Here is a 27,165-nt window from a genome sequence, read left to right on the forward strand (position 1 = left end):
GCGGTGGTGTTACAGTATCAGTGACCGCATGACAGCCCTGCTCTCCATAGATCTGAGTATCTAACGTGACTGGCAATACTGCCATGTCATGCTTTTGTCTCCAGACTCCTTCCTTTCGTTTGATGACGAACTTCTGTGGTAGGCAGTGATTCTGCTGCCTGGATGCCTCCCGCCATTAAGTTGGGTGTGCTCTGATTTACACTGAAACTTATCCTGCTGCAAATAGCAGTCTTGATTTAGCACACCTGAAGTTCCATTATGAGTTAAATAGGAGATGATTGAAGGGAGACAGTGGGCTTTCCGGTACAGCTGAGTGCTTTCTTTTGAGATTTCCAAAGATAACTAGGAAATTTAGACAACTTCCACTTAAAATTAGTGGGACTTGTGTGTCTAAATCCACTGGTTAGCTTTGAAACTCTCAACCTTAAATTTGAAAACTGATCCCCTTGTTTCTAAAGGTTGGGGAAGAGCTATTTCTACTGTCTTGCTATTTCAAGCTATTACAAGGTCTTTTGCCTCTCCTGCACTTGCACTGATGTAATTAGGGGAATTTTCCCTCATAACTTAGACTGTGTAGAGTGGAGGAACAAAGGAACAGAGTATAAAAACTAGAAGAAAGCTAAGGTGGCTATATAGTTGAAAACATAACTCATTTTCTGTGATTCTCCATTACTGACAGCTGGGACATCTCAGAAAAATGGGTGGGTTTTATATAATTTGTGCTGCAGTATCTAATCCTGACAGGTTGACCAGAAGTGGTCTGGGAGTTCTATCACTGAATTTCCTTGCTTATTTCAGTTTAACATAATGGCTTGTGTTTGTTTTTGGAAAGTGGATCCCTGGATCAGTAGCAAGATCTACTGCTTTGTGCAACTGTTCATCTCATTAGCCCAAAGGCATAGCACGTAGCTTTCCTCCCTCAATCAAGGATATGTGCCTTTCTTTAAACATGTGCCACTAAGATAGAGTTCTGTAATTAGACAGCTAGCAAAGAAAAAATAAGATTTAATAATGACTTGCCTGCAGTGCAGAAATTTCATTCTCTTGTCGAAGTGGTGGATATTAGAAGTGTGATGAGAATAGATCTGACTTGGAAGCTCCCTCCTAGAAAATAATGAATAATAAGCAACAGTGAAACAGGGAAGTAACTCGATTGAGGGACTCTACTTAGGTGTTTAATCAGTTCATGAACATCAGTAGACTTATTTCATGTTTGAGTAATAAATAGATCAATATTTAGGGCCAAATCTTTATACCCACCATACCTTATATGTGCATGCAAACCCAGACATGCGTGTACAAGTTGAGGTATCCATGTACCCCAGCTGGCCATGACCATATTCTTTGCACGAGCACTTTTAAAGATTAGTTTGTAAACCTGTTCCTTAATTTAGTTACAGATTGGTTCTGAAACCATCCCTCAGAGTATTCAAATAACAGTAAATGCTTGTTTTAGTGGTTAGAGCCAGGGGCTATAGGTCAGGATTCTTGGTTCTATTCCTGGCTCTGCCATTGACTTGCTGTGTGGCAAGCTACTTCGCCTCTGTGCCTCAGTTTCCCCTCTGTAATGCTTCTCACCTTGTGGGATATTGTGTGGCTTAACCAGTATTTGTGAAGTGTTTGGCAAAACTTGTCTTAACGCTTTGCTGGGAATGCCCTTCTGCAATAGCCCCATTGTGTCTAGGGCAGACAGAGTATATGGTTTTGCATGACCTATGGGCTTCAATAATGCATAGGGACTGGGATTGTCAAGAATCGTGTCAACTTAACTCTTTGCTTTTTTGGGTTTCTCTTACTCCCAGTGTTTCTTTGATGTAATCCACGTGATTTATTTTTCTTTCAATAGACTGAAGATGACTTACCAAAATAGACTTTAGAAAGGTATCTAGCAATAATCTCTTCTTCTGAGTTAATACAGCCTATTGTACCAGTTCTCAATAATCTAGGATTGAGGCTGGGTTGATCATTCTTCTAATCCAAGTCCAGAGAGGACTGGATTCACAGCTCACCGGTCCCTCATTCTGAAGGATGTATCATATGTTGGACCCAAATGTATGCCCCACCTACAAGCCTGATCCCAGTATTAAATTTGCAATAGAACGTCTCTTCCTGCCATACGACAAGTGTGGAGGCAGCAGCTGTGGTGAAAGGTCCCGTATTAATCCTGCTTTGTTAAATTCTTCTCTTGCTTCTAGGAGGATAGTCTCAGACCTCAGGATCTGGAGCTGAAGGAATTGAAGGAGAGCTTGCAGGATACGCAACCTGTAGGCGTGCTGGTGGATAGCTGTAAAACTCTGGATCAGGTTGGCATGGTGTTAAACTGGGAGCGCCGTTCTCTTGACAGATACCCCAGCCATTCATGTTCGTGTCCCATGCTGTGCCTCTGAATGAAAAGTTCACAAACCAGTGCTGCCTCCTACAGGAAAGCAGCTCTCTCTTGGCTTGCTTGGAAGAGTTAACATGACGGGGCAGCTCAAAGGCAGCTCTGAGAGGCCTCTTCAAGCAGCTTGACTTTCCCTAATGAAAGGAAGGGTTAGAATGGAAAGAGGCTGAGGAGTTGTGCTAGAAAGCTCACTTACCGAGAGGAAATGGCGAAGAGCTCTCGAAGCCTCAGATTTGCGATAAGTGGGCAACTGAGCCACACGTTCAAATCGTGGCATGACTTGACTTAGCTCAGCTACCTTAAGAGGTGGTAAAATGGGCTATCGCGTAACTTATTTTGTGTGTCTTACATTTAACAACTTAAACTCCAAGTCCAGTCCATGCATGATAAAGATTCCCAGCTCTTTCAGTTGAGCAAGGGCTTGTCCTGGTGCCCTTGTTCAAAATGTCCCTATCCCTGGTGTGGTGCAGAGTGCTGATTGTGTACAGCTCTCCTTGCGAGAGGTAACTTTGCAAGCATGTGATTTGTGAAGGGTTGTGAGATCCTTCTGCGTGAAAGATGCTTTGTAAAAGGCAAATACTTATTACTCTTGCTGCTGTTCTCTGTGTATCATCACCCTTCCACAGATTAGAGGGTGTGTGTCTCTCTAGAGTTAAAACAGGTCCTACTTTGTCCCATGCTTTCTCATGATGTCTAGCTTTTAGTGTTGGTTTGGTCAGGGCGTACACTTAGTGGTTAGATCTGAGACTGGGATTTAAGATTCTTCCCATTGACCTGCTGTGTGACCTTGGGCAAGTCTCTAAACCTCATTGTTCCTGCCATCTGCACAATAGATCAGATACTTTTCTACCTTACAGAGGGGTTCTGGGACTTCCAAGTGGAGTTAGGCACAAATGACAGTAAGGTGCTTATGACAATCTTCTGGAATAAAGTGATTTAAAGTTCTCAAGTAAAACGTGCTCTTGAGATCCACAATACACGATAGCTATGATTCTGTGTCTTGCCCAGTCCCATTTTGAGAGCTCAGGGTGCAAGTATGCTCAGAGATTGTAGTATTAAGTATCAAGCGGTGAAAAAAATAAGTTATTTGGCCGGTTTTAATGTCTCTCTTTCTCATTGTTTCCCGTCCTGCCCCCCAATACCTGGAAAAGGGATGTGTCAGCTCCCATTAGTGATACCATGTGCACATGGCTTTATTGCTCCATTAAACACCACTCCTGTGTTTTGTTTCCTATTCACTAGGCAAAAGCACTTTTGAAATTTATTGAAGCCATTTCTGAGAAGACTCTGAGGAGCACCGTGGCTTTAACAGCTGCCAGGGGACGTGGTAAATCTGCTGCCTTAGGACTGGCTATAGCTGGAGCCGTGGCTTTTGGGTAAGCTTAACCTCAGCTGTCCAGGCTTTTATTTGCATTTGTAAATAATGAGAAGGCTGAGAAGGATTTGAGGTGCATTTGTGTGTCAGTAATATACATGCATTACGCAATGCTTTTTATGCATTTTGATGGATAGTTGTAATTTCCAAATCTTTCCATTTTTATACTAACAGGAAATTTTAAATCTTTAAAAGTCAGAATAATCACATTTAAAAAAAAATTAATGTAGGCAACTAAAAATCAGTTATCAGTTGTGTAGTGAAACCAATGAACAATAGAAGTTGAGGATACAAGTGTGGTGAATTCTGACAGTGTGCTTGGATCTGTATGTAGCGTGGGACTATTTCTGGGCTCAAAGTTAAGATATTCGTAAGTATTCATAGGATCAGGGCTCTCCTAGGTAAACAACATAATGTTAGATACCATTAACTTGGGTTTGAATAGAGACTGGGAGTGGCTGGGTCATTACACATATTGAATCTATTTCCCCGTGTTAAGTATCCTGTCACCTTCTTGTCAACAGTCTAAATGGACCATCTTGATTATCACTACAAAAGTTTTTTTCTCCTGCTGTTAATAGCTCATCTTAATTAATTAACCTCTTATTCCGCCATTTCATATTCTCTGTATGTATATATATCTTCTTACTCTATGTTCCATTCTATGCATCCGATGAAAGCTTATGCTCAAATAAATTGGTTAGTCTCTAAGGTGCCACAAGTACTCCTGTTCTTTTTGCGAATACAGACTAACACAGCTGCTACTCTGAAACCTAACATAATGCTTGTGTACAGTGGAGCAGGTTTCCCAAGAAATGGAAGGGCTTACAATTTTAGTTTTTTTGAACGTCTTTTTTTTTTTTTTTTGCATGGTGGCTTAACGTGGATAGGGCTGTAGATTCATAACAGAAGCAGAAATGATCATATTTCACAATTATTTCATTTTTCAAGTATCAGTCATCAAGAAGTGATGAATTTTGCTAGAGCTAGTAACACAGGAACATAATTATCAAGTGACTTGTCTGTACATTTTAATTATTGTCTACTTTTTGTGTGGAGAGAGAACTGTTCTATTGCTGTATCTAACTAAAGTCACATCCGTTCATGTAATGAAGTCCACTGTCCTTTGTATACGAGCTCGAGTTTTATTAGATATCTGAGAATATTGATTTGCTTGTTTTACAAATAAAAGCACTTAGTATATGTCCAAAATAGTCATTTTTAAGTAGCCAGTCTTATCCTGATATAGTGATGGGGATATTACAATACATTAAATAATTTGCTTTAGTCCCTGATTTGGGTTCGTTCATGGAAGGGTAGATCGTGTAATTCTTGTTAACAGTAAAAAGAACTTAAGGTTAGATGATGATTTATTATTGATCTGACAAATGCTGTTTGGTACAAAATGAAGATGGCCATTGGACCATACAGCTTATAGTCAAAAAGGTGAGATGGAGCGGACAGGATGCACTGGAGACCCCACTGGGAAAACTAATTTTGAAAATACTTTTAGGATTCCTACTTGTGGGCATTTCAGGAGAAGTAAGTGTTGAATGCAGGAGTAGAGAAGCATGTGCTGCTGAATACTTTGGTGTAGTGGTACACACACAGAAGTATCCTATAGCTGTGGTAGAAAGAATGTTTCTCTTTAATTGTTGCTATCTATTACAGTATAAAGCTGCCTTATATAAACTCTTTATGGTTTAAGATGCTTTGTATATGTTAAATTTCAGTGTTTTATAATGTGTTACATGCTCTGTATAATATAAACTGGATCGTTTGCACTGCTTTGGATAAAAGGATTTAAAACCCTGTTTTGTTTCCTCAACAGTTACTCCAACATCTTTGTGACATCTCCCAGTCCAGATAACCTTCACACACTATTTGAGTTTGTATTTAAAGGCTTTGATGCACTGCAGTACCAGGTAAGGAGAGCAGGCTTTTACAGTGGTTTCATAGAATCATGTTTAGTTAGGGATTTAAAACTGCATTTCTCATTTTGGCTTTTACGTGATTATTTTAAAGATGATACCTTTTTAGCCAGAGGCTGTTTGCTCCTAAAAGCCTTGATAATGCTTTTCAGAAGTACGTAGTGAATCAGAGTGCGCTGATAGTTTACATTCAGTATTTGTAAATCAGAAATATTGTGAAACTAGATTTCTTTGCATAAGGAAAAGGATATTGCTTTTAATACAAGATTTTCATTTAGGGCCCTCAATTTAAAGTAAATGCTAGGAATACAAGTGAAATAGATTAAATAGATGACTGCTTCTTTGCTAAGAAATGGAATTTATTTGTGGATCTGCTACTCCATGAACTTTGCAAGTGTTGGAGAAACCAGCTGTCTGATGGATCTCATTGAATGGACGAAAGGGAACAAAGTGCTATTATATTTTTAATACTGTTTTCACTTTAGGAATACAGGTAGGTTTATCCAGGTTGAGGCTTTCTTGACAGAATTTCTGTGCAAATAAACTGATCCTCAGGAGTGCAAGTGAGAATCTGAATGAAAGATTTGAAAAACACTTTGTTTTTCTCACAACCTGCTGTTCTGTTAGCTCTTGCATCTTCATTTTATTTAATCTCTTCCTTCAGGAACATCTGGACTATGAGATTATTCAGTCTCTGAACCCTGAGTTTAATAAAGCAGTCGTCAGAGTGAATGTGTTCAAGGAGCACAGACAGACTATCCAGGTAATTAACCTGCATGTCTCTTCTCCAGCCTCACTATTTCCTATTCATGGCCACTGGAAGTATAGCATATCACTTACGTTTTTAATCTTAAGTGTGTTCATTTTACATAATGTGTAATAATGTTACACACCCTCGTGTATTCAAACAGGTTAGAGGAGGCAAATTGCTTCCGGATCCCTGGGTTCCACAAGGGAAGCTATTCATCTAGCTCTGTGGAGATCTAGTAAGTCAAGGATCTTCACTTGGATTTGCACATGCTTGTCTTTTGGTATGTGTTATTATAATGCCCAGAAAAGTGTGGGGAAGGAGCACAAATGTATAGCAGACTGGAAAAATGAAGGAGACCTAATCTGATACAAATAAAGTGCTTTTACATAGACATAACAAAGCATATGACCTGCTGTTCCTCCTCCCTGGATTGTCACTAAAGTTCACCCAACTAGTTTACCACAGTGCCTGCACTCCATTTCTCTCTAATCAGAGACTGGGACCTTGGAAGGAAACTGCTTCTATAGGGCTGCAGCTTTTGCCTCCTTTGAAGTCTCCCCAACTCCCAGACAGCTGCTCTGGATAGGGTTTACCTTAGTAAAATGGGACTTCGCTCCTTGCAGTACATACATCCCGCCGATGCTGTGAAACTGGGCCAGGCTGAACTTGTGGTGATTGATGAAGCTGCTGCTATCCCCCTACCTCTGGTGAAGAACCTGCTGGGGCCTTACCTTGTCTTTATGGCTTCTACGATCAATGGGTAAGAGACTCATGCAGGCCTGCTTGTCTGGAAAACAAACAGCAAGGGCAGTTTCTTGTAGGACCCTGCAGATTTACTGCTCTCATTCAGGTCAGCCTTTACACTCTTTCTGTTAGTACTGACCCTTTTGTATAACCGCTCTGTCTAATGGCTGCCTTTGAATTGACTGTTGTCTTCATTCTCTTCTATGGGTCACTTAGTAGTCCAGCCTCCTATTAATTGCCTGTCCCTGGCATGAAGACATGCTCTGTTCCGTGCCTGTACAAGGAGCAAATGTTTAAGCATGATGCTGAAGTCTGTTAGGAGGAGTGACTGTGTAAGGTTTGTGGAGAGCAGCCACCTTCTGAACAAAAGGGGATTAAGAAAATTCCAGCATTCTGGCTATAGTCCAGTATAGGTTATTGTACCTGCCTGTTTAAATTCCCCTTATGTTTCTGCCAGAAATTTAGTCACTTCTTGTCACATCACTGTAGTGCCCTGAAAGAGCTGCCATCTTTCACCCTGCAAACAGCTGCATTTCAGTGTCAGGTGAAGCAGTTTGTGTGGGAGTAAAGTCCTTTGATCAGTCAGTGTCACATGCGCAGCATCTTTGCGAGGCATTTGTCCCCTTGCCACTGCGTTTTGGCTTCTTCCTGCAGCTTGTACCAACAGTGAGGCCATAAGGGACCTAGTAATGGCACATGGCACCAGAACACATCTAAAGCCTGTAGATAAAATCCGATTTTAGATCGGAGCTTCCCCACACTACTTCTGGGGTTTTGTTTCAGCCTCATTTTACTTGCTTCTCTTTGATCTCTAATCTTGTAGTTATGAGGGCACTGGTCGGTCGTTGTCCCTGAAGCTGATTCAGCAGCTCCGGCAGCAGAGTGTACAGGCACAAGCCAGCATGACCGCAGAGAACAAATCTACAGCTACGGCTAAACTCGCCTCAGGTACCTCCCCATGCTGACATCTCTGAATAGGAGTATCTAACCAGCAATATGACTGCTGTTGACTTGCACCCTATACAATCCTTGGTGCTTGCGTACTTGGATTTCTGCAGCTTCAAGTGGAGAGTGGGGGTGGAGGAACATGCAGGAAGCTTTAAAGAAGCTTGACTTGTAACTTGGCCTCTAGGCTTAATATTTTCAATATTTCTTAATATTTCTTAATATTTCTCACCTTCTGAAATGTAACACACTTGTAGGGGCATGGACTTCACCTGATCAATCTAACTACCTTGATTCTATGTGGAAATAGGCTTAAGTGTCCAATTTTGGGTGGTTTGGTGGGGAAGTAGGTGGTTTACTACTTTCAGTCTTTTGTACCAAAGCTGTTGAAGGGCCTGATCCTGTTGGCATCTTCAGTATTTGTCACTTCAGACATGTTGTGGTTTTTCTTTTGAATCTCTCCTTCCAGCTCGTACATTGCATGAAGTCTCCCTTCAAGAGTCAATCCGATATGCCCCTGGAGACCCTGTTGAAAAATGGCTCAATGACCTGCTATGTTTGGATTGTCTCAACATCACCAGGATCATCTCTGGCTGCCCGCTGCCTGAAACCTGTGACCTGTATCCTGGCTGAAATTAACGCATGTTCTAAATAATTTACGTCCAGCTGTGGCAGGGTAAAGTGAGCTCTTCCAGAAGAGACTAACAGCAATTTATATGCTATTACTGAGAGGTTGGAGGTGATACTCTCCTCCTCGATTTCTGTTTTCTTTAGCACAGCTTATAATTCTGCTTATTTATATTAGTCTGCACATTTCAGTCTAGCTCTCCTCTTCAGTAATGGATGAAGCACCCTGTATGACAGGAATATGCTCCAGAGCCCACTGAAGCTGAAGGGTGTGTTCCTTGGTGGGGATGAGCAGACTCGCTAGGCACTTTGAGAAATAGATACGTAAATGTTCTAAAAATGTTAAAATAATGAACAAATCTGACGTTCTTGTGCAGTGCTGAGAAAGCTGAGTGGACTTAACAAGCATGGGAAAGGCGCTGTTCCTAGGAAGAAGCTACAGTCTAAGGCCCCAATTCTGCACTGGCCCATTGACCAGCCTGTTGATATCAGTAGGGCTCTGTGCAGATACCGGGTCCACCCAGGCGCTTCTCAGTGCAGGATCTAATCAAGTGCACTCAGGCCAGTCTTCTGGGCTCAAACTCCTAGCATGGGATCTTTTTTTTTTTTTTAAGGGGTGGGCTGTCAGTGTTTTATTACCATTGATGAGCTTCAAAGAAGAGTGGTGCATTGTAACGAAGGTTTTGAGCGAGGGAGATGGTCAAAATTATGTGATTTCTTTCCTAATTGATGTGCTTAAAAGGGGGTATGCGGTCAGACGTGAAGACTGTCCAAAGCCCTGATGCTGAAGTCTTTTGACAGCAATAACTTAAAGAATGAGGAATCTGTGTTCCTTGTCCGGCTGATGCAGGCGGAGTATAAAGGCACTGAGCCAGCTCATACGGTGATACTATATGGAAAATCACCTCAGGCTGGGATAAATCAACAGGGGATGTGTCTTTTGGCTTTGGTTGTTTCCTTGATCACCGTACTTAGATATTATGTGAACAGAGACACCCTCTTTTGTTATCACAAAGCGTCGGAAATTTTTCTCCAGAGGCTGATGGCTCTCTACGTGGCTTCACACTACAAGGTAGTGACACTGCCCTGTCAGCTGGGATGTAGGGGAGAAATCTCTGCCGTTTTAAAGAGGTCAAATTGAGAAAGCTTTAGTGGACTGATAACTCAATAGCCTTTTTGTGTCCTGACAGCTGAACTCCATACCCAGCTTCTAGCTTGGTACATCACTGTCTTCCCAGTTCCCTCCTCACCCAACAGGCACTATCCCATCATGGGTTAATACTGATTCCTGGCTGTGAAATCCAGGAGACCAAGTCTTAGATATGCCCGTTGCAGTTGCTGAATTATATAGGGGAGAGAAGTGTAGGTGATGAACAGTCTTCAGTAGCGTTTATTGCATTAAATAAGAACTGGTTTTTTGAATGGCCTTAAATTTAATTTAAAAATAGTAATAAAATGTACCTGTAGATTGATAGATAATCTAATCCAAATAATGTAGTCTAGGATTGATAGCCTTGAATTGTTTTGAGAGTTTCTTTAGCTATCAGTATTACGCCAAGGTTTTTGCCATATCCAAATTCACAGGAGGGAGACGCAGAATTTATAGTCGCGTTAAACTCTAAGTAATTGCTATCTTTGTGGTAGAACTTTGAAACTCTCCCCTCGTAACTGCAGAGAGTCTCTAGGATTGTTGGTCTGCAGATACACAGGCACCCGTCTCGCTAACACTTAACTATAGCTGACAGAGAATTAGTGCTGTAACTTGTTTGTTTTATGGCCCTCTAGAATTCTCCCAATGACCTCCAGATGCTTTCAGATGCTCCTGCTCATCATCTCTTCTGCCTTCTGCCACCAGTCCCACCTACCCAGAATTCCTTGCCAGAAGTACTTGCTGTTGTTCAGGTAAGAAACAGAAAGTGTGTGTGAATACAGAACCACTCAATAAGGATGCAGTGGCAGGATGTGACAGTGGCTCATATCTGTAGAACTATATAGTAATTTGTTTTGTGTGTGTTATACTAGTGCCCAGAAGCTTTAATCAGGGCCCTGTTGTGCTAGCTTCTGTACAAATATACAAGGACATTGTCCCTTTCACCCAGCGCTTACAACCTAAGGAATACATTCGTGCTGCAGGGCCTGCTGAGAAGCCGAAATACTGGTCACAGCAACCTCTTCCCCTGGGGAGAGTTGATTGTATTACTTCTCCAATGTCCCCTGTATTCCTGTTACTTCATAGCACTTGTATAGTCCTGCACAAATACGAACTGATTAGGAGATGACTGAATTGTGGTGCATTGATATTGGACCTTCTTACATCTTATTTGCAGTTCTCAACTAACATGAGCATTTCTATATAAGTATGCAACTCTTCTGCCTCCCTGACTCATTAAGTGCCAGTAATCAAGGTAATGATCACCAGGGCAATACATGCTAGTAAATTCACAATCTACAGTAGGGAACAGGCCCATCCTAAGAGGAGAAATGAGGGAAAATCTCAGAGTGAAACTGGCTAGGCAGGTGGTAAGTACTGGTTAGCTACTGCTGATGAGCTATAGATTGTGCATATAGGTAGTCTTTGCTAAAGCATGTTGTAATTAAAGTTGACAGGCTATTATCAATGTTTATTTTTAAACATTTTATATTTTTTTCAATTTAAATTTTCACAGTTGTGTGAAAATGGTGGGGGGGGGTAAAAAATTGGGGAGTCAGACAATAATTATTTACTAATAGTAGATACTGGGATTAAAAAGTTTAAAGCTTTATAACTGTTAAAACCCAAACTGTTGTCAACACACACTGAAATATGCAAAGTAAATATCCTTAAATCAAACTCTGATGTTCTCAAGCAACATATTTCTTTGCCAGCTTCAATTACTATTGATGGAAATATTTTTGTCGGTTTGTGAAATCAATGTTTACAGATAAAAACCTAATCCTTCCAAGCCTACCTACAGTCTTTGTTACACTGTCCTTCTCCCATCCCTGCCTGCTTATACCTTATCTTTTTAGACTGAATGTTTTTAGGTCCGGGCCGGTCGCTTGTTGTACTATGTGTTTGTACAACCTCCAGCAGAAGAGGGTCCTGGTAAGCTTCAGGTTCTCCCACAGTATAGATGGTAGGTTAGATGACTGACCAAATGTTTTCTATATGTGTGCTTCTGCAATGGGCAGCGCTAGTAAGGGACTAAACCTCTTTCTCTGTTCACAACCTTTCCTTCTTTCTCTTGGCAGGTGTGTCTGGAGGGAGAGATCTCTCGCCAGTCTATCATGAACAGTCTGTCTAGGGGGAGGAAGGCTTCAGGAGATCTTATTCCATGGACTGTCTCAGAGCAGGTAAGTCATTTGGCTATTTGGTTATGTTCGGGTGGTGGTGGGGGGTGTGTGTGTGTAAGTGCTGATTTGATATTCTGAACATTCCTACTATTTTTTTCTTTAATATGACTTGTATTTCGCATGCAGTTCCAAGATCCAGACTTTGGGAGCCTCTCGGGTGGACGTGTTGTTCGCATTGCAGTCCACCCTGATTATCAAGGGGTAATGTATTCCAGCATTCTGTGATTATAGGTAGCCAGCAGTGGGACCACCTCATCTGCTCTCACAAGATGATCCGAATGAGGCCTGACCATTATTTGGGTGGGAGACTTCCAATGAAAGCTCAACTTCTGCAGCAAGTGTAGGGGAATTGTCCTCCTTCGGGGTAGTACCAAACCAGTGTCCCCAGCATCTTGCTGGGCAGCGCTTTGCTGCTGGAGATGTGATACGAAGCATCAGAGCCCGTGAATTTTTTGTGAGACTAGGGCTGTTAACCCTGGTGTCCTGGATGCTGCCTTCTGGGGGTCATTCCTTCTGCCTACCTTTGGGTCCCATCTTCCAGACTGTACCTCAGCAAGTACCATGATTTTGGTGGGTTACTAATCTGACAGCTGCAGGATTGTGCCCTAAACGTCTGGCGGTAGCTTCAGTTGAACAATGCATCCTCCACTTCCCCTTCTATAAGCTGTTAAGTATGTAAGCAGCAGATACATTTTCATAGTGGCTGAGTGATACTAGTGTAGGTCATCTGTAAACTGAATGCGCCCTCTTCAGGGTGAAAGGGGTTTTATAAATGTGATACTTTTGTGATGCATTAGTGATGGGATAATGAATCTTCTTTAAAAAAAAAAAAAAAAACCACACACACACACACAGTTTTAAGAACTTTTTAATGTATTTTCCTTTGTTTTAAATTTCCCTCCTCTTTCGCAGATGGGTTATGGCAGCAGGGCTCTGACCTTACTGCAAATGTACTATGAAGGCAAATTCCCTTGCCTGGAAGAAAAAATGACTCCGAAGCCAAAAGGAATTACTACCATAAGCAGTGAGGTATAAAGTGCTATGTACTGCTGTTTTAGGCTATTCAGTTTGTATTGGACTATATGGTGGAACCCTCAGTAGCTGAGTGTCCCATATGTCCTTCCACATTTGTAGCTTTTGAGAGATTTAATCTGTAGTCACTGTGAAGACTGTTGTTCACCTGCTCACTTGGCTGCACTTTTTCCCTCTCTTCTCTCCAGGCTGTCAGTTTGTTAGAAGAGGCTGTGACACCTCGGAAGGACTTGCCTCCTTTACTTCTCAAACTGAGTGAGCGACAAGCGGAGAATCTAGACTATCTGGGGGTATCTTATGGTTTGACACCAAGGCTGCTCAAGTAAGAGTGTAACCATATTTGTCATCTATACCAGCGTTTCTCAAACTGTGGTCCGTGGACCCCCAGAGTTCTCCAGGGGGTCCGTGGGTCCCACTGATCAACTCCTCCCCCTCCCTCCAAGCTCATCCTGAAGGCCGGAGAACAGCTGTTCAGTGGTGTGCAGAAGGCGTTGGGAGGGAGGGGGAGGAGCGGGGATGGGATGTGCTCGGGGGAGGGAGGTGGAAAGAGGCAGGGAAGAGGAGGGGTGGGGCCTTGGGAAGAGGGGTGGAGTGGGGGCGAGGCCTGGGGCTGAGTAGAGAGGATTGGGGGGGTCTGTGAAAAATTTTAAATCAGAATGGGGGTCTTGGGGTTGCTAAAGTTGGAGGACTGCTGATCTATACTAAATGTGGTTGGGGGGAGCCCCTACAGATGAATGTATCATAGCACTTGGGTCCTGATACCTGTTCAGGTTTCCCTTGCTCGTAATTCCATTTCCTGTTTCAAATCTGGCACAGCTCCATGCCCCCCTGTGGTGGGATCTGTACTTACAGTTCAGGATGGCTGTATGCAACTACTTCGGGAGCCCTTCAGAGTAATGCAGAGCTCTCCCTTCTTTGCTAGACCATTTACCATCTCAAGCTCTGGTTCTTGTATGGCCAGACTGCCCCAGTTCCACTGCAAAGCAGATCTGTGGTGCTGTGCAAGTCCAAGGATGCTGTTGCATGAAATAAGTGGGTCCAGGAAGTTAAAGGTGTTAATATGACACTGGCAAAGTGCAGTATTAAACAGCTATTTGTAGTTTGGGGTTCTGAGTATAGACTCTCCACCCTGCTTAATTCCATGGAGCAAGTACTGTGAAATTCATGCCATAATCTGGAAGTTTATTGATTGGCTATGCAGAAGAATCCAAAATATAAAGTATATAAAGTTGTTCATGCATTACCATTCTATCTTAGCCAAAACTTAGCAAAATGCCGTTTTCAGAGAGGATGTTGGTTAAACTCCTTTGTTTTGTCAAACAGCCCTTCTCATGGGGAAAAATCTAGTCTTTTAAACTCAGCTGTTGGTGCTTGTCATTATTGCTGCTTTTGACAAAACAGACAGATGTGAGGGGAGCGAAAAAGGATAGTGAAAGGTGGGAAAAGTACAGGTTCCGGCTAAAATTTACAAGATCCAGTGCAGCTGATGAGTCATGAATGACACAAGAACAAATGGATATAAAATGGCCATCAGGAAATTTAGACTTGCAATTAGACGAAGGTTTCTAACCATCAGAGGAGTGAAATTTTGGAATAGCCTTCCAAGGGAGGCAGTGGGGGCAAAAGATCTATCTGGCTTTAAGATTAAACTCGATAAGTTTATGGAGGAGATGGTATGATGGGATAACATGATTTTGGTAATTAAGTGATTTTTAAATATTCATGGTAAATAGGCCTGTGATGGGATGTTAGATGGGGTGGGATCTGAGTTACCCAGGAAAGAATTTTCTGTAGTATCTGGCTGGTGAATCTTGCTGATATGCTCAGGGTTTAGCTGATCGCCATATTTGGGGTCGGGAAGGAATTTTCCTCCAGGGCAGATTGGAAGAGGCCCTGGAGGCTTTTCACCTTCCTCTGTAGCATGGGGCACGGGCCACTTGCTGGAGGATTCTCTGCTCCTTGAAGTCTTTAAACCACCATTTGAGGACTTCAGTAGCTCAGACATAGGTGAGAGGGTTTTCGCAGGAGTGGGTGGGTGAGATTCTGTGGCCTGCGTTGTGCAGGAGGTCAGACTAGATGATCATAATAGTCCCTTCTGACCTTAGTATCTATGAATGTGTGCTCTGGGTGGGCAGGTTGGCCATGACAGGTGCTGCTCTCGACCCTGACTTGCTTCCCTCATCTGGAATGCTATCTGGTCCAGCAGGTTCCTTTTTCACTGGTCCTTCTAAGGCTAGGCAGGGCTATCACAGATCAGGTCAGGAGCCACGGGTGTAGGGGGAAAGGATAGGAAGAAGATAGTAGTTTTGGGCTGGGAGGAAGAGAATGGCAAGACAGCAGGATCTTGCATGTATCAGTCTGGGATAATCTCGGGTCCAGCAATGATAATCTGGTGCCCTCACTGATGTGTTGAGGTCTGGAAATCTCTGAGGAGTCTCCAGGTTCACAGATGAAGGGCAGAGTGTCTGGTGCGAAGCAGAGGCCCTTTGGCCTTCCTTGAGGAAATCTCCCAGGAGTCCATGTTTTTGTTCACTGAAGTCTGTTGGTTTTTTTTGTTTGTTGTTTTTAATTTGGTGGAAAGGCCATCCCCTTATTATTGTGTCCACCAATTAACCCTTATTTCTGACACATGAATCTTATCCACTTTCTGATGTCATAATCTTTTTGTTCACAAGTTAGTATCTAAGTCTGGTCTATATTAGTAGCCCCTTTTCATGCCCTTTTGATCAACATTATTTGTTACAAGTTTACTGTGATGCCATATGAACTTTGCTCCACAATCAGGATAGGACTGCTGTCACAACTACTACTGCAGCGTTAACATCTCAATAATTTCCAGCGTGTACTTTTTCCTCTTCCCTTCCTCCCCAACCAGATTTTGGAAACGTGCTGGATTTGTACCAGTTTACCTAAGGCAGACTCCAGTAAGTATCCTACTGTTTCAAGAACCTGATCGAGCTCCCACTGACGTTACTGAAAGCCTTTCCACAGACTCTGATTGGATTTGCATTGTGGGATTTTTCAGAAGCACCTCAGCAAATCATTGGGAGTTAGGCACCTAGGTGCTTTTGAAACTTTCATTATAAGTGTTAGTTTGTTGTATCGTCTTTTTTGTCTTGTGGGTTTATGGATCACTAATAACTGACCTAACATATTTTAGTGTTGGGAAGAAGAGTAGTGACCATCTGTAATATCTTTTAGCTGTTTACTCTGCTTAACAACTTAAGGCTAATGCCCATGTAGGTACCCCAGGCCAGTGTGTGCAAATGGCTAGGTAGACAGCTGGCTGGTTATTTGCCTATGCATTTGCCACACTTGTGATGCAGCTGCAGTAGTTTTGAATGGAAATGATGTGCACATGCTTCTGTGTACGTAATTCACACAATCTAGACCTTAATAGAAAAGAAGTTTTTAGAATGAAGTCAAACCCCATCACCATATCACAATTCTGCTACTGTCATATCAAAATCCCCTCTCATGAGCTAGTTAGATGCCAGAACTGCAAATCAAAGCCAGTCACTTAGAGTAAGTCTTGTCTGACAGCAGGTGTTAAGTTTCCTATGTCATTGCGCCATCTTGCATTTGTTTTTCTGACTCTTGAGTGGTAGCTGAGATTTTTGGCTCACTAAGTAATAGCCAGAAAAAAAGGCCCTTCTGTGGAATTTATCAAATCCCCAAGGCTGGTGGGATATAAATTCAATAATGATGGTCAGTGACTTTTAATACAACTCGTGTCCATGCAAGAAATTGGGTAAGAGGGACTCCAGTGTTTTTAATTATATTACAACACCTGTCTTTACTTTTGTCACTTCAGTACATAATGCAAACAGTGAGTACCAGGGATCATGGGAATCTGTCTTCCTTCCTAGAATGACCTGACTGGTGAGCACTCCTGTATCATGCTGAAGATGCTGAATGAGGAAGAGAGTGAACAGGAGCACTGGCTCGCTGCCTTCTGGAAAGGTAACAGCTGGTTGTCTGTCCTAGTGTGAGAGGAAGCCTCCATGTATCCTTTGCACAACCTGGCTGGTAACCATTATCTTCTCTTCTTGTCCTGAAGATTTCAGGAGGCGGTTCCTGTCTCTGCTGTCATATCAGTTCAGCACTTTCCCACCTTCATTAGCATTGAACATTCTACAGAACAAGAATATCAAGCAGGAGTTGCAACCCCGTGAGTTTCTAGGCTTTTAAAATCCTTTCAGTGGCTTAAGATCTTAATGTGGTTTATCAAAAAGGTTATTAAATGAAACCTGTGAATGTTCTACAGCCTTTAGTAGAATGCTACAATTCCCTGTTGGTCAGTTCTGTTTGCTCCCTTCATCTTAAAAATATGCTTATTGTTGAGTGAAAGCTTCCAGTACTGTCTCCCTGATAGCTGAGATCAGAGAGCTCTACTTGATCAAAGTTTTGCAAATGCTCTGAAACTAGAGGGCTCTTTCATTTAGCAGACAAATGCATAGCAAGATCCAATGACTGGAAGCTGAAACCAGGCAAAGTCAAACTGTGGACTTAAGGCACCCACTTTTCACAGTGAGGGCAACTAACTGCTGGAACAGTTTAAGTTTGGGCTGTGGTGGAGATCTCATCACTTTGAGTCTTTATACCTGAATTGGATGTCTTTCTGAGAGAGACATTCTAATTCAACTACAAGTTATTGATGCAGGAATTGTGACCTGTGGAATATGGGAGGTCAGACTAGATGATCACAATGGTCCCTTCTGACTTAAAAATCTATGAAAGCAAACTGTGGTTTCTTGAACGTAACAAGCTCGAGATCTCTCAAGGGAACACAGGAATTAGTCTGGTTCGATGTTTTGTTTTTATTTAATATTTTGTTCCTAGTGAAAGCTGCCAACCCCCTCTGTCAGAGGACAGCGACAGTGTGGGCAGAGGAGGTGCAAGCTTCCCTACCTATGTGCCTCAGCCCTTGTGTAGAGTAAGAGGAGGAGCCCAGTCTCCATGGCCAACTGTTTGCCTAGGAGTGGGAATCATGAAAGGTAGTTGTGAGGAGTCTGTCCCCTACACAGGCTTTTATTTAATATTAAAATTCATTCAGAGAGTTTGCATGACTAGTCCAGTTGAGGATTCAGTTAGATCCACTATTGTTTAGTTCATGTATACATTTCAAAGCAAATATGTTAGCACACAGGCAATTGATATGAAAAGTGAACTTGATTATCCAGATCCTGAAGAAACATGGAGTGCAATTCTAATACTGCTATTTTTGATTTGCTCAGCAATCAGCCGTCCTGAACTGGAAGCTGTGTTCATCCCCTATGACCTGAAGCGGTTAGAGATGTACTCTCGAAACATGGTGGACTATCACCTGATCATGGACACAATTCCCGCTGTCTCCAGGATGTACTTTTTAAGCCAGCTAGGAGACACATCCCTCTCTGCTGCGCAGTCTGTATGTACCGTTTGCATTCATTACCACCTCCTTCCTTCCCTGTTGAGACCAAGTCGCGTCAATATTTCTGGAGCGAGTAACTCGCTCCTATGTAATTCTATCCCTGCCTACATCTTGGCTCTTATTTCGTGCTGTTGTTTAGTCTAACTTCTCCCTTTGGGAGTAAGAGAGTCTTGCCTTCTGTCTGCTTTTGTACCACCTCCTGTTCTCGGAACACACTCCCGCTTCACATGCCACATTCCTATTCCTCACCTCTTTCATATCTCCAAAACTTCAGCTGACTGCCTCTTCTGCATTCCTCGCTGTGCTGTCTCCTGCCTGTACTGGTCTCCCATGTTTTGTGTTTGCTTTGAATCTGATTGTAGGGACCCTGTTCTCTTACACATGGTGCAAAGGACTAGGTACGCTTAAAGTGCTGTGTAAATGCTAGCTAAAAGCCCCAAACCAGAGCAAGAGGCACTGCTGGACTAAACATGTAGTGATGCCCATCAAGAATGGAGCAATTTGGGGAAGTTCCAATGCGTCATACAAAACTCTGAACCCCTTCACCTGTTGTGCTTTGTATTATTTTGCTGGACCAGTAACTTTAATGGTAACATCTACGGAGGTGGGGAAGAACCTAACTTTTGTGGGTTTAAAAAAGAAATAAAAATCTTATTCTCCAGGCCCTTCTTCTGGGGATTGGTCTGCAACACAAATCCATGGATGTGCTGGAAAAAGAGATAGAACTGCCCAGCAGTCAGCTGATGGGCCTCTTCAATAGGATCATCCGCAAGTTCGTTCAGGTAATTGCATCATGGTCCAGCTTTGCTCTCTCAAGTTGGGCCCAGTGCCGTCCCAGGCCTGAGCCTTGTAGTATGAGAAATCTGGATCAGAATCCTGTATCCTCAACCTGTCTCTAAGAAATCATTAGAAGCTCATTGTAAAGAAATGTCTTGTACTTGGTGGCAAACATTGGTGGTGATTTCTGTTGTACGCTCCCCCATGCAATATGTATATTTTGTTTAATTTCAAATGGTGAAAGGTGCTGAAGGCAGGAGGCTTCGGGCTCTAATGTCCGCTAAGCAAGGTGGTGAGGAAGCTGATACAACAGTCCAGGCTCAGTGTCTCAATCTACCTTAGAATGCTCATCTCTAGGGTCACCGTAGGACAGAGCTGAAGCCTGTAGATATCCAGGAAAGGCTCTAGGTCAGGCCTCCAGTCTCCTCGATCTCCCTGATGAGGCTGACAGCAAGGGTGTCCGCTGTGGTGGTGGATGGCTGTCCGTGAGGAATTTGACTTGGGCCACCAACTCCTTTCACTTAGATCATTATCAAGTGGGTAATACTTTCATCCAGTAATAACATGGGCTAGATTCAAACTGGTGCCATAAGAATAAAAGGCTCCTATCCATTTTCCAGTCCCCTGAGCAAGTTAATGGAACGATTGAATAGGCAGAGCTTCTGCATCCTAAAATGCAAGTCCGTTGCTTTACAGATGGCTTGCTCAGCATAGAATTCTTTTAGTTGATGAGAAGGAATGACTATAAAAAAGGAAATCTGTAGTGCTGTCCTCCACAGATTAATGGTTTAGTTGGGTTTGCCTAAGTGGGGGGTGTTTTTAAATCACCAGCTCTCACATTCGTGCAAGTGACATTGGATGACTGATTTATTTTCTTATTAAGCTGTCTTTGCTTCTGCTTTCAAGAAGTGGCCGTTGAGTTTCATTTTTTCACACAAAATGACCAGTTAAACAGCCCCCCCCCCAAAAAAAAAACACCCAAACAAACAAAAAACCTAATTCCTTGTTCATATTTCAAAGACTACAGAAGTTCCCTAGTGGGCAGCCAAACTCCGTTCATTTTTAAAGCACCTCTGTGGGAAAACACCAGTAGCACCATCACATATTAATTTATTCCCTCGTCAGCTGTTCAGCAGGATCCAGGAGAAGGCTGTGGAGGCGCAGATGGCAGTAACAAAGGAAGTTGTAATGGAGCCAACCCTGAAATCTTTAAATGAGGACTTGGTAATAATAATCTTGCTACTAAAACTTCCAGTATGCACATCAGACCTCTTTGAGGGTTTTCTCTAACTTAGGAGTCTCGTAAGCTGGATTTCTTCCAGTATAGGGAGTGCGTGACATACGTGTCCTGTTATGGTAGTTATGGAACTTTGAAAGCTTTAACTGTGCCTTTTAATGCTTCATTATTTTTGTGCTTATGTTTCTCCTTATACTGTGGTGCTCCAATCCTCCTAGCCTCACCTTTGCATTTTATGTTACAATGCAGCTACAAAAAACAATTAAAACGGGAAGAGTTGTTGGGAAACATACAATTCAGAGCTTGCGGGGGTTTTTTTGTTGGGCGTATTGCCTTTTGGAAGGGAGGAGAGTTGTAATTTCTGACCTAGGAGACTACCTTGTAATACATGAGTTACTGCTGTACATAAAACTTAGTGTGTCTCTGGGATGTTTCAATGCAGGAAGAAGCAGCAAAGGAATTCCAGGAAAAACACCAGCAAGAAATGGGGAAGCTGAAAGACATGGACTTTTCACAGTAAGAATTTATCCACATAAGTCTCACCACAAATATTCCTAGGCATCTAGTTTGAATACCCAGGCTCCAGAAAAGGTACACCTTCGCATGTGGGGGGTAGGGCAGGAATACTCAAAGACCTTGTACTTACTTTCAAAGCAGACATCTGTGTTGTATTGTCAGCCAGTAACTTGAGCTTTTTGTTAGATCAGAAATTTGAAGTCATGGTGTTTGTCAAGACTCACAGGCTGAACTTCTTATTCTGCAATATCTAATCAATGCTGTTTTGTCATGTTTTTGGCACCTGGTGATTACAGTTTCCTGACACTTTCTGTTAATCACAGGTAATCAGTGATGGTCTCTGCTGATAAACACCTCTTGCTCTCAAGCTAATTTTCATCTTTTAAAATGAGTTTTGGTAATAGAAATCAGTTCTCATTGGCACTGGCCATCCAGCTGCACTCAGGTCAACACATGAGCTAAGATTTGTGCCTGAGCAGCACAGTGTGGACAGGAACTTGTGTGACTGTGGCAAGCCATTTTGGCTTCGATTATGTCTGCCTACTCAGCTGTGCAACTGGATGGCCACTAGAGCAGCAGTTCTCAATCGGGGGTCCGTGAGCCCTTTCAGGGGCAGCCATAGGCCCTGCGGCTGAAGCCTTAAGCCCTGGTGCCCCCTGTGGGGCTGAAGTGGGGTGTGGCACAGGGCTGAAGCTGGGAGCCTTGGCGAACCCCCCGATCTGAAGCTAGGAGTAGCGTGGGGCTGAAGCTGGGAGCCTCAGCACTTCCCGTGGGCAGAAGCCCGTGGGTTGGGTGGCCACAAGGGTTTTGCCCCCTCAAACTGCAGTGTCTTACCCAGAGTTGGGGCAGTCCTGGGGGCAGCTCCCCCCCCACCTCCTCCTCTCTGCCAAGAGATACCTCCTCCTGCTCCTGGTGCAGGAGCTGCCCCTGAGCCAGGCACACCGGCCGCTGTAGAAGTCATGAAGATCACGGAAAGTCATGGAAGCCATGACAAACTCGCAGTCTTAATCATTAGCTTCCCCCAAATCATGGAGGTGGTCCTACTGTCTCTTACACCAATTTAGGACTCCTGACTTATCCTTGTCCTTCTCAGCTATTCTTGGTTTCAGTGAAAGCACTGGTAGAGAAGTATCCTTGTCAGTGCTGACTTAATCATTCCGTTTTTATTTTTTTTTCATTTATTAACTGGCAGATTAAACCTAATGTTGCCTGAAATGTCTTGTAGTAGGTCTCCCTTTGCACAGCTGCTTGTTAATTATTGTGGAGCTAGTCAGCTTGAAGGCTACTGAGCTGCTGAAGCTGTGAGTCTCGCAAAACTCCAGAAAATGTTTCTTCCTTCTGAGCTAACAAGAACCAGTCTTTTCCCATATCCTGCAAAAAACTGTTTATTTGTTCAAAGAAGATTGTTGTAGCAATGTCTTCTATTGTCGCCCTAAATCAAAAAAGCAAACACTAACAAAGCTGAGAAGAGAAATAAAAGCTTCTTCATCTCTGATTAGGTTGTCTGCCTGATGTGACAGATGTGGATATGCGTGATTATTTCAAACTACTTTCATTTCTCCTCTTAGCCCAGTGTGATTTGCTGCTTTTCCTTTAGATTATTTCCCCCAGACTTCACCCTGGAAAAATCACCCTTATTCGATTTTTTTTTTGTTTTGAAGACCGATTACAGAGAAGTACAGTAGTACAGCTGAGACAGCTGTAAAGGCTTTATCCAGCATTAACATAAGGTTGAACAGAGGCTAACTTCTGTATTGAGACCCCAGAGGCTTGGGGTAGGAGGGAATGAGCACTCCAGTTCTCTTGTGTGGTCCCTTAGTTAAAGCTGCATGCTGTGTCTCAAACACTTGGATACCATGGGGAGGGGCACAGGACAAGAGCCTGAACTGACCAGAATTTTGTCTTTCTGGCCTTCCTGCTCAAAGGAAACGTTCAAGTTATAACGTCCCGGGCCCCTTTCTTTTCGGTTTCCCTATGCTAGTGCTCGGACTTGCGCCTAGTCATTAGCAACGGAATTGCTACAATACCCTAGACCATCTCTAGAACGGAACCTCTCCTGTGTGTGCCATTGGTCCAGGGGTTCTCTTAGTTAACTAACTTCCCCTGGTGAATACTTGCTGTATGCATCCTTGGTCTTCATCTTTCGTGCAGCACTAGCTTCTGCCTCTTTACTTTAAAATCAAAACCCCACAATCCTGTAAATGGAAACTATAGATTGGATGGATGTCTTCAATAGTGTATGTAGGTCTGGTGACGGCTGCCAGATTAATAAAAGCCATGGAGACTGAAGACCTCTCTCCTTGGAAGAGTTTACTACTTGGGCAGGTGCAATGCATGTCTCCTATATGCAAAGGAAAACCACTGTGGCCTTGGCCCTCCATCAGAAGGCAGGGTGTGAGCATGTGTGTCTGATGCCATTCAGTTCTCTGCCTGTGTGATGGGACTGCCATAAAAGAGCAATTTGGTAACATTCATAATATGGGCAGCTGAAGGAAACCACTTGCTTCACATCTGTTACTGAACAGCTTTTGGATGATAAGTTCTTGGTCAGCACTGACCTAGTTTGGATTCAGACCAGTGATGTAGTCTTGAATCGCTGTGTACTGCATTACAGATCCCCCTGAGCCATCTGGTTCTGCTTTGAACCAGCTCTTTATTTCTGAAAGTTTCTCTTTTGTTTGGATGCTGACACAAGCACTGGCTGGGTAGCAGTTTGTGGACAGAAGCATAATTAACCTTAATTGTTCTCCTTTAAACAGACTTGGTTTGGTTTTGTTTTCTCCACCTCTCACTTAGATATATAATCCGGGGCGATGATGAAGAATGGAACGAAGTGCTGACCAAAGCAGGACAGAATGCTTCGATTGTCAGCCTGAAAAGGTTGGGAAAGTGTTCATAACAAACAAAAAAAAATCCATGCACCTCTCTTCAATGGATCTGTCTTTCCCAGTTTGCTTTATTGTAATGCTTAAACGTAGAGTGAAGATGAGGAGTTAAAGGCGCAGGAATTGTATACCTTGCCGCTCTATGTATACGCCTAGTGGGGATCCAGAGAGGGTAAATAGCAAGCAGGCTGGGTCTTCCCTTGAGTAGAGAAGATGAGACAGTAGTGTGGCTCTGAAAAAGTCCTCCCTTTTCATAACTTGATCCCATCTTGACTTTTACTATCCAGTATGGTACTTCTCTCAATCCTAACTAACCCCGCTTTTTCACCCTGGCCATACACCTAATTTGTCCTGATTCTCCTTTGGTGGGGGTAATTCTTTTAAGAACTACTCCTGTTCCATTTGATTTTCTTCTGCACTGACACCAGTGGAAGCTTGTAGAAATTCATCCTCTTAATTTAGGGCCTAATCCTCTGAGATGCTGAGTGCCCTCATCTTCCTGTGACTTCCTCAGGAGCGGATGGTTCAGCAGCTCATAGGGTCAGGTTCTTAGCTGAAAATGTTAGACTCCCTAACGTGGTTTTCATCCATCTTCCTTCATTCAGCTCTCACACAGGTCAGCATCGAATCTTTACTGATCTGTGCACCTGGGGATTTATGGGGTGGCACTTTCATACACGTTGTTTTTCTTGAGGCCTAAGGACAGGAGTAATTATCTTGCCCATCTTGCATCTTTATTCTGCTTTGTATGCATGTGCATTGCTTTTGTGAATGCTGGAAGCAGGAAATGAGCCCTAAGACATCTTAAAAAAACATACAGGGAATTTTAAAATGTCATTGAAATTGGAGAGTCCACAGATTTGTTCATTTGATCCATCCACCCCTAGCCTAAGCCCAGTGCAGGACTGTTTTTGTATGCCTATGTTTTCAAGTATCTAATGATTTTAGGGTGCCCCAATTTCTGTGCCTAACTTGAGATGCCTTCAGGGGGCTTGACTTTAAGAAGGTTCTGAGCACCAACCGTCTGAAAATCAGGCTACTTTAAGGGGATTCAAGTTGGGCACCCAAAAAACAAGACACCAGAACATCTAGGCCATATTCCTTAGTGCTTTCGCTTAGTGCTTTAAATGAGCCAAGGAACGGGATCATTTCTTTTCCCCCACACCCTCTCCTTTGGAGGCCTGGTAGCTAAGGTTTCTGTGGAGGCCTCTCCCCCATGTAGCAGATGTTCCCCTGTTGAATTGAAATTCTCTTTAACAAATGTTTTGTTCCTGTTTCTCAGTGAAAAGAAGAGAAAACTAGACATGGAAAAAGGACCAAAACAACAAAAGAAATTCAAGAAGAACAAAGATCCAAAGCAGAAGTGGAAGAAATGACTTTGAAAATGATAATGGACTCGAATAACCAGGAGCAAGCTCCTGTCTAAGGAGCCCCATCCCCTTTTTAAAGCAAGGACTTCTCTTGAAGAAGCAGTGTCTGGAGGGGAAGGGCTTAGAGGCCCTTTTAAAGAATATATATTAAGGAAAATGTAGTGACCTCGCCAAGAGAGGCTGCCCATAGGGATTTTTATACTGTGTGCCTGGAGAGCCTGGTTTGATGAGAGGCACTACACAACAAACTAGACTATTACAAGGGTGCCTAAATGGCTAGGAAATGTCAATTCCCAGGGCTAATCAATCCATAAACAACTTTCCCCCATCTTAGTGGTTGGTAGTTAATTTTTTATTTTATTTTGGGAGGCCTATTGGAGCACTTGCTTTTATTGTGCCTTACTATGTGGTGTGGCGTGGCGTGCGAGCATTTTAATACACCTTAGTATGTTTAATTACCAGCCCTTCTCTGCATCAGCTTTCCATTAGGAATGACATCAGATTTAGCAGCATAAAAATGTCTGCTTTCAAATTGCGCCATGAGCTCCATTCTCCATGTGGGGCCTTGCTATTCACTGAGCACCAGCGGGGCATGCTCAGTGCCATGTAAAAGTGGCCATGGTCCCTGTGCTAAGGAGCTTGTGGTGTACATTGATATATATTTCTGTTTGGAAAACAAAGCCTACAGCTTCTGCTTCTCGTTCTCCAGAGGAAGACCCTAATCAAGGATGCCTCTGTTTCATTCTTAGTGGCTTATAGGCCCCTTATCTCTCAGGTGGCTAAGGAGTTTGCCCTGTGATAGACCTGGTAGCGGGTCCTAATATTTCCTTACTTCCTAAGCTTGCTGTAACAAATGGAGAAGGCCCTGCTGGCTCCATGTCGCCTGGTGTGTCTGCTTGGCTGTTTGTAGTTTGGAAATTGTGCAGAGGTTGCCATAAAATCAGCATAGGCTCCAGTGCCAGGAAACCAGCCTCCTCGCCTACACTGGCTCCTCCTCAAGCGGCGGGGCTGGCCAAGCAACTCAACAGTCCGCTTATGAGGCAGTAGGTCTCCGCTTACCTGTGGTTCCTTTTTGCGTTTGGGAACCAGGTCTGTATTGCCCAGGCTCGTGCCCTCTTCTGCTGTGGGAGGGGCGGGGGTTCTGTGGTGGAGCTGCTCTCTTCTGTGTCTGTATCTATCGCAGACTCCAGTGAGTGGGGCAGATCTTAGCTCTTGGGGAACTGCAGACAAATATAGCAGCTGAAGTTCCACTTTTCCTCTTCCTCCTCCCTTCCTTCCACAGAATAAGTGTTCCTATTTCACTGACTCCCGTCCCACAGCCTGCTCCCCACTTTGCATCTCATGCTCATTCCCTCCTCTGCATGTATTTTTCTGTCACCCATCTTCCTTACTCCTGCTCCCCAGCCTAAGGGCCTGGGAGCTGCTAATGGTAGGCTGTATTGAGAGCACTGTGCTACAGAAGGGTCAGAGTTACGAATGGCTGTTGATCCTGACCTGCCCCTCCCCCTGCTGCTGGAAAACCTCACTGACCCTCAAGTTCCTCCTCCTGCCCCCTGAAACTCTTAAAAACCCATTTTCTCCAGCTATGTCCACCTGGGCATGCTCCAGTTTCCTCCCCAATAAGCTCTTTGGATTTGTGAGGCCCGTTAACCAGAAGGAAGGGCTACTACACCAGTGCTTGTGCCTCCCTTTCATTAACAAATCAATTTGAAAGACTGCTCTGCTGCTCTACCTTTCCTTTCCAATATACTGGGGAGTTGGGTGCCCTGAAAATTTCATTTATACCGCACCCCAAATACATAGAAACCTTGTGCCATCAACTGGCAGAACAAGGTGCTACCGTCCA

General features: G+C 43.3%; 1 protein-coding gene across 1 annotated transcript in view; it reads left to right on the forward strand.

Annotated features, from left to right (window-relative positions):
* NAT10 (N-acetyltransferase 10) overlaps nt 1–25,647 on the forward strand; it is a 35,712-nt gene extending 10,065 nt beyond the window's left edge. Inside the window, exons 8-29 of the mRNA XM_048852836.2 lie at nt 2,196–2,303; nt 3,626–3,759; nt 5,590–5,683; nt 6,354–6,452; nt 7,064–7,200; nt 8,008–8,132; nt 8,599–8,749; nt 9,732–9,828; nt 10,542–10,658; nt 11,988–12,089; nt 12,216–12,290; nt 13,002–13,118; nt 13,310–13,443; nt 15,997–16,045; nt 16,991–17,084; nt 17,182–17,292; nt 18,359–18,531; nt 19,197–19,316; nt 20,437–20,535; nt 20,991–21,064; nt 23,861–23,944; nt 25,232–25,647. Of these exons, the coding sequence (XP_048708793.2) occupies nt 2,196–2,303; nt 3,626–3,759; nt 5,590–5,683; nt 6,354–6,452; nt 7,064–7,200; nt 8,008–8,132; nt 8,599–8,749; nt 9,732–9,828; nt 10,542–10,658; nt 11,988–12,089; nt 12,216–12,290; nt 13,002–13,118; nt 13,310–13,443; nt 15,997–16,045; nt 16,991–17,084; nt 17,182–17,292; nt 18,359–18,531; nt 19,197–19,316; nt 20,437–20,535; nt 20,991–21,064; nt 23,861–23,944; nt 25,232–25,325 (2,388 nt within the window). The 3' untranslated portion in view covers nt 25,326–25,647. The remainder of the gene's footprint in view (nt 1–2,195; nt 2,304–3,625; nt 3,760–5,589; nt 5,684–6,353; nt 6,453–7,063; nt 7,201–8,007; nt 8,133–8,598; nt 8,750–9,731; nt 9,829–10,541; nt 10,659–11,987; nt 12,090–12,215; nt 12,291–13,001; nt 13,119–13,309; nt 13,444–15,996; nt 16,046–16,990; nt 17,085–17,181; nt 17,293–18,358; nt 18,532–19,196; nt 19,317–20,436; nt 20,536–20,990; nt 21,065–23,860; nt 23,945–25,231) is intronic.
* Nucleotides 25,648–27,165: the final 1,518 nt, after the last annotated feature.

Source organism: Caretta caretta, chromosome 6 (assembly GCF_965140235.1).
Source record: "Caretta caretta isolate rCarCar2 chromosome 6, rCarCar1.hap1, whole genome shotgun sequence".
Classification (NCBI taxonomy): domain Eukaryota; kingdom Metazoa; phylum Chordata; order Testudines; family Cheloniidae; genus Caretta; species Caretta caretta.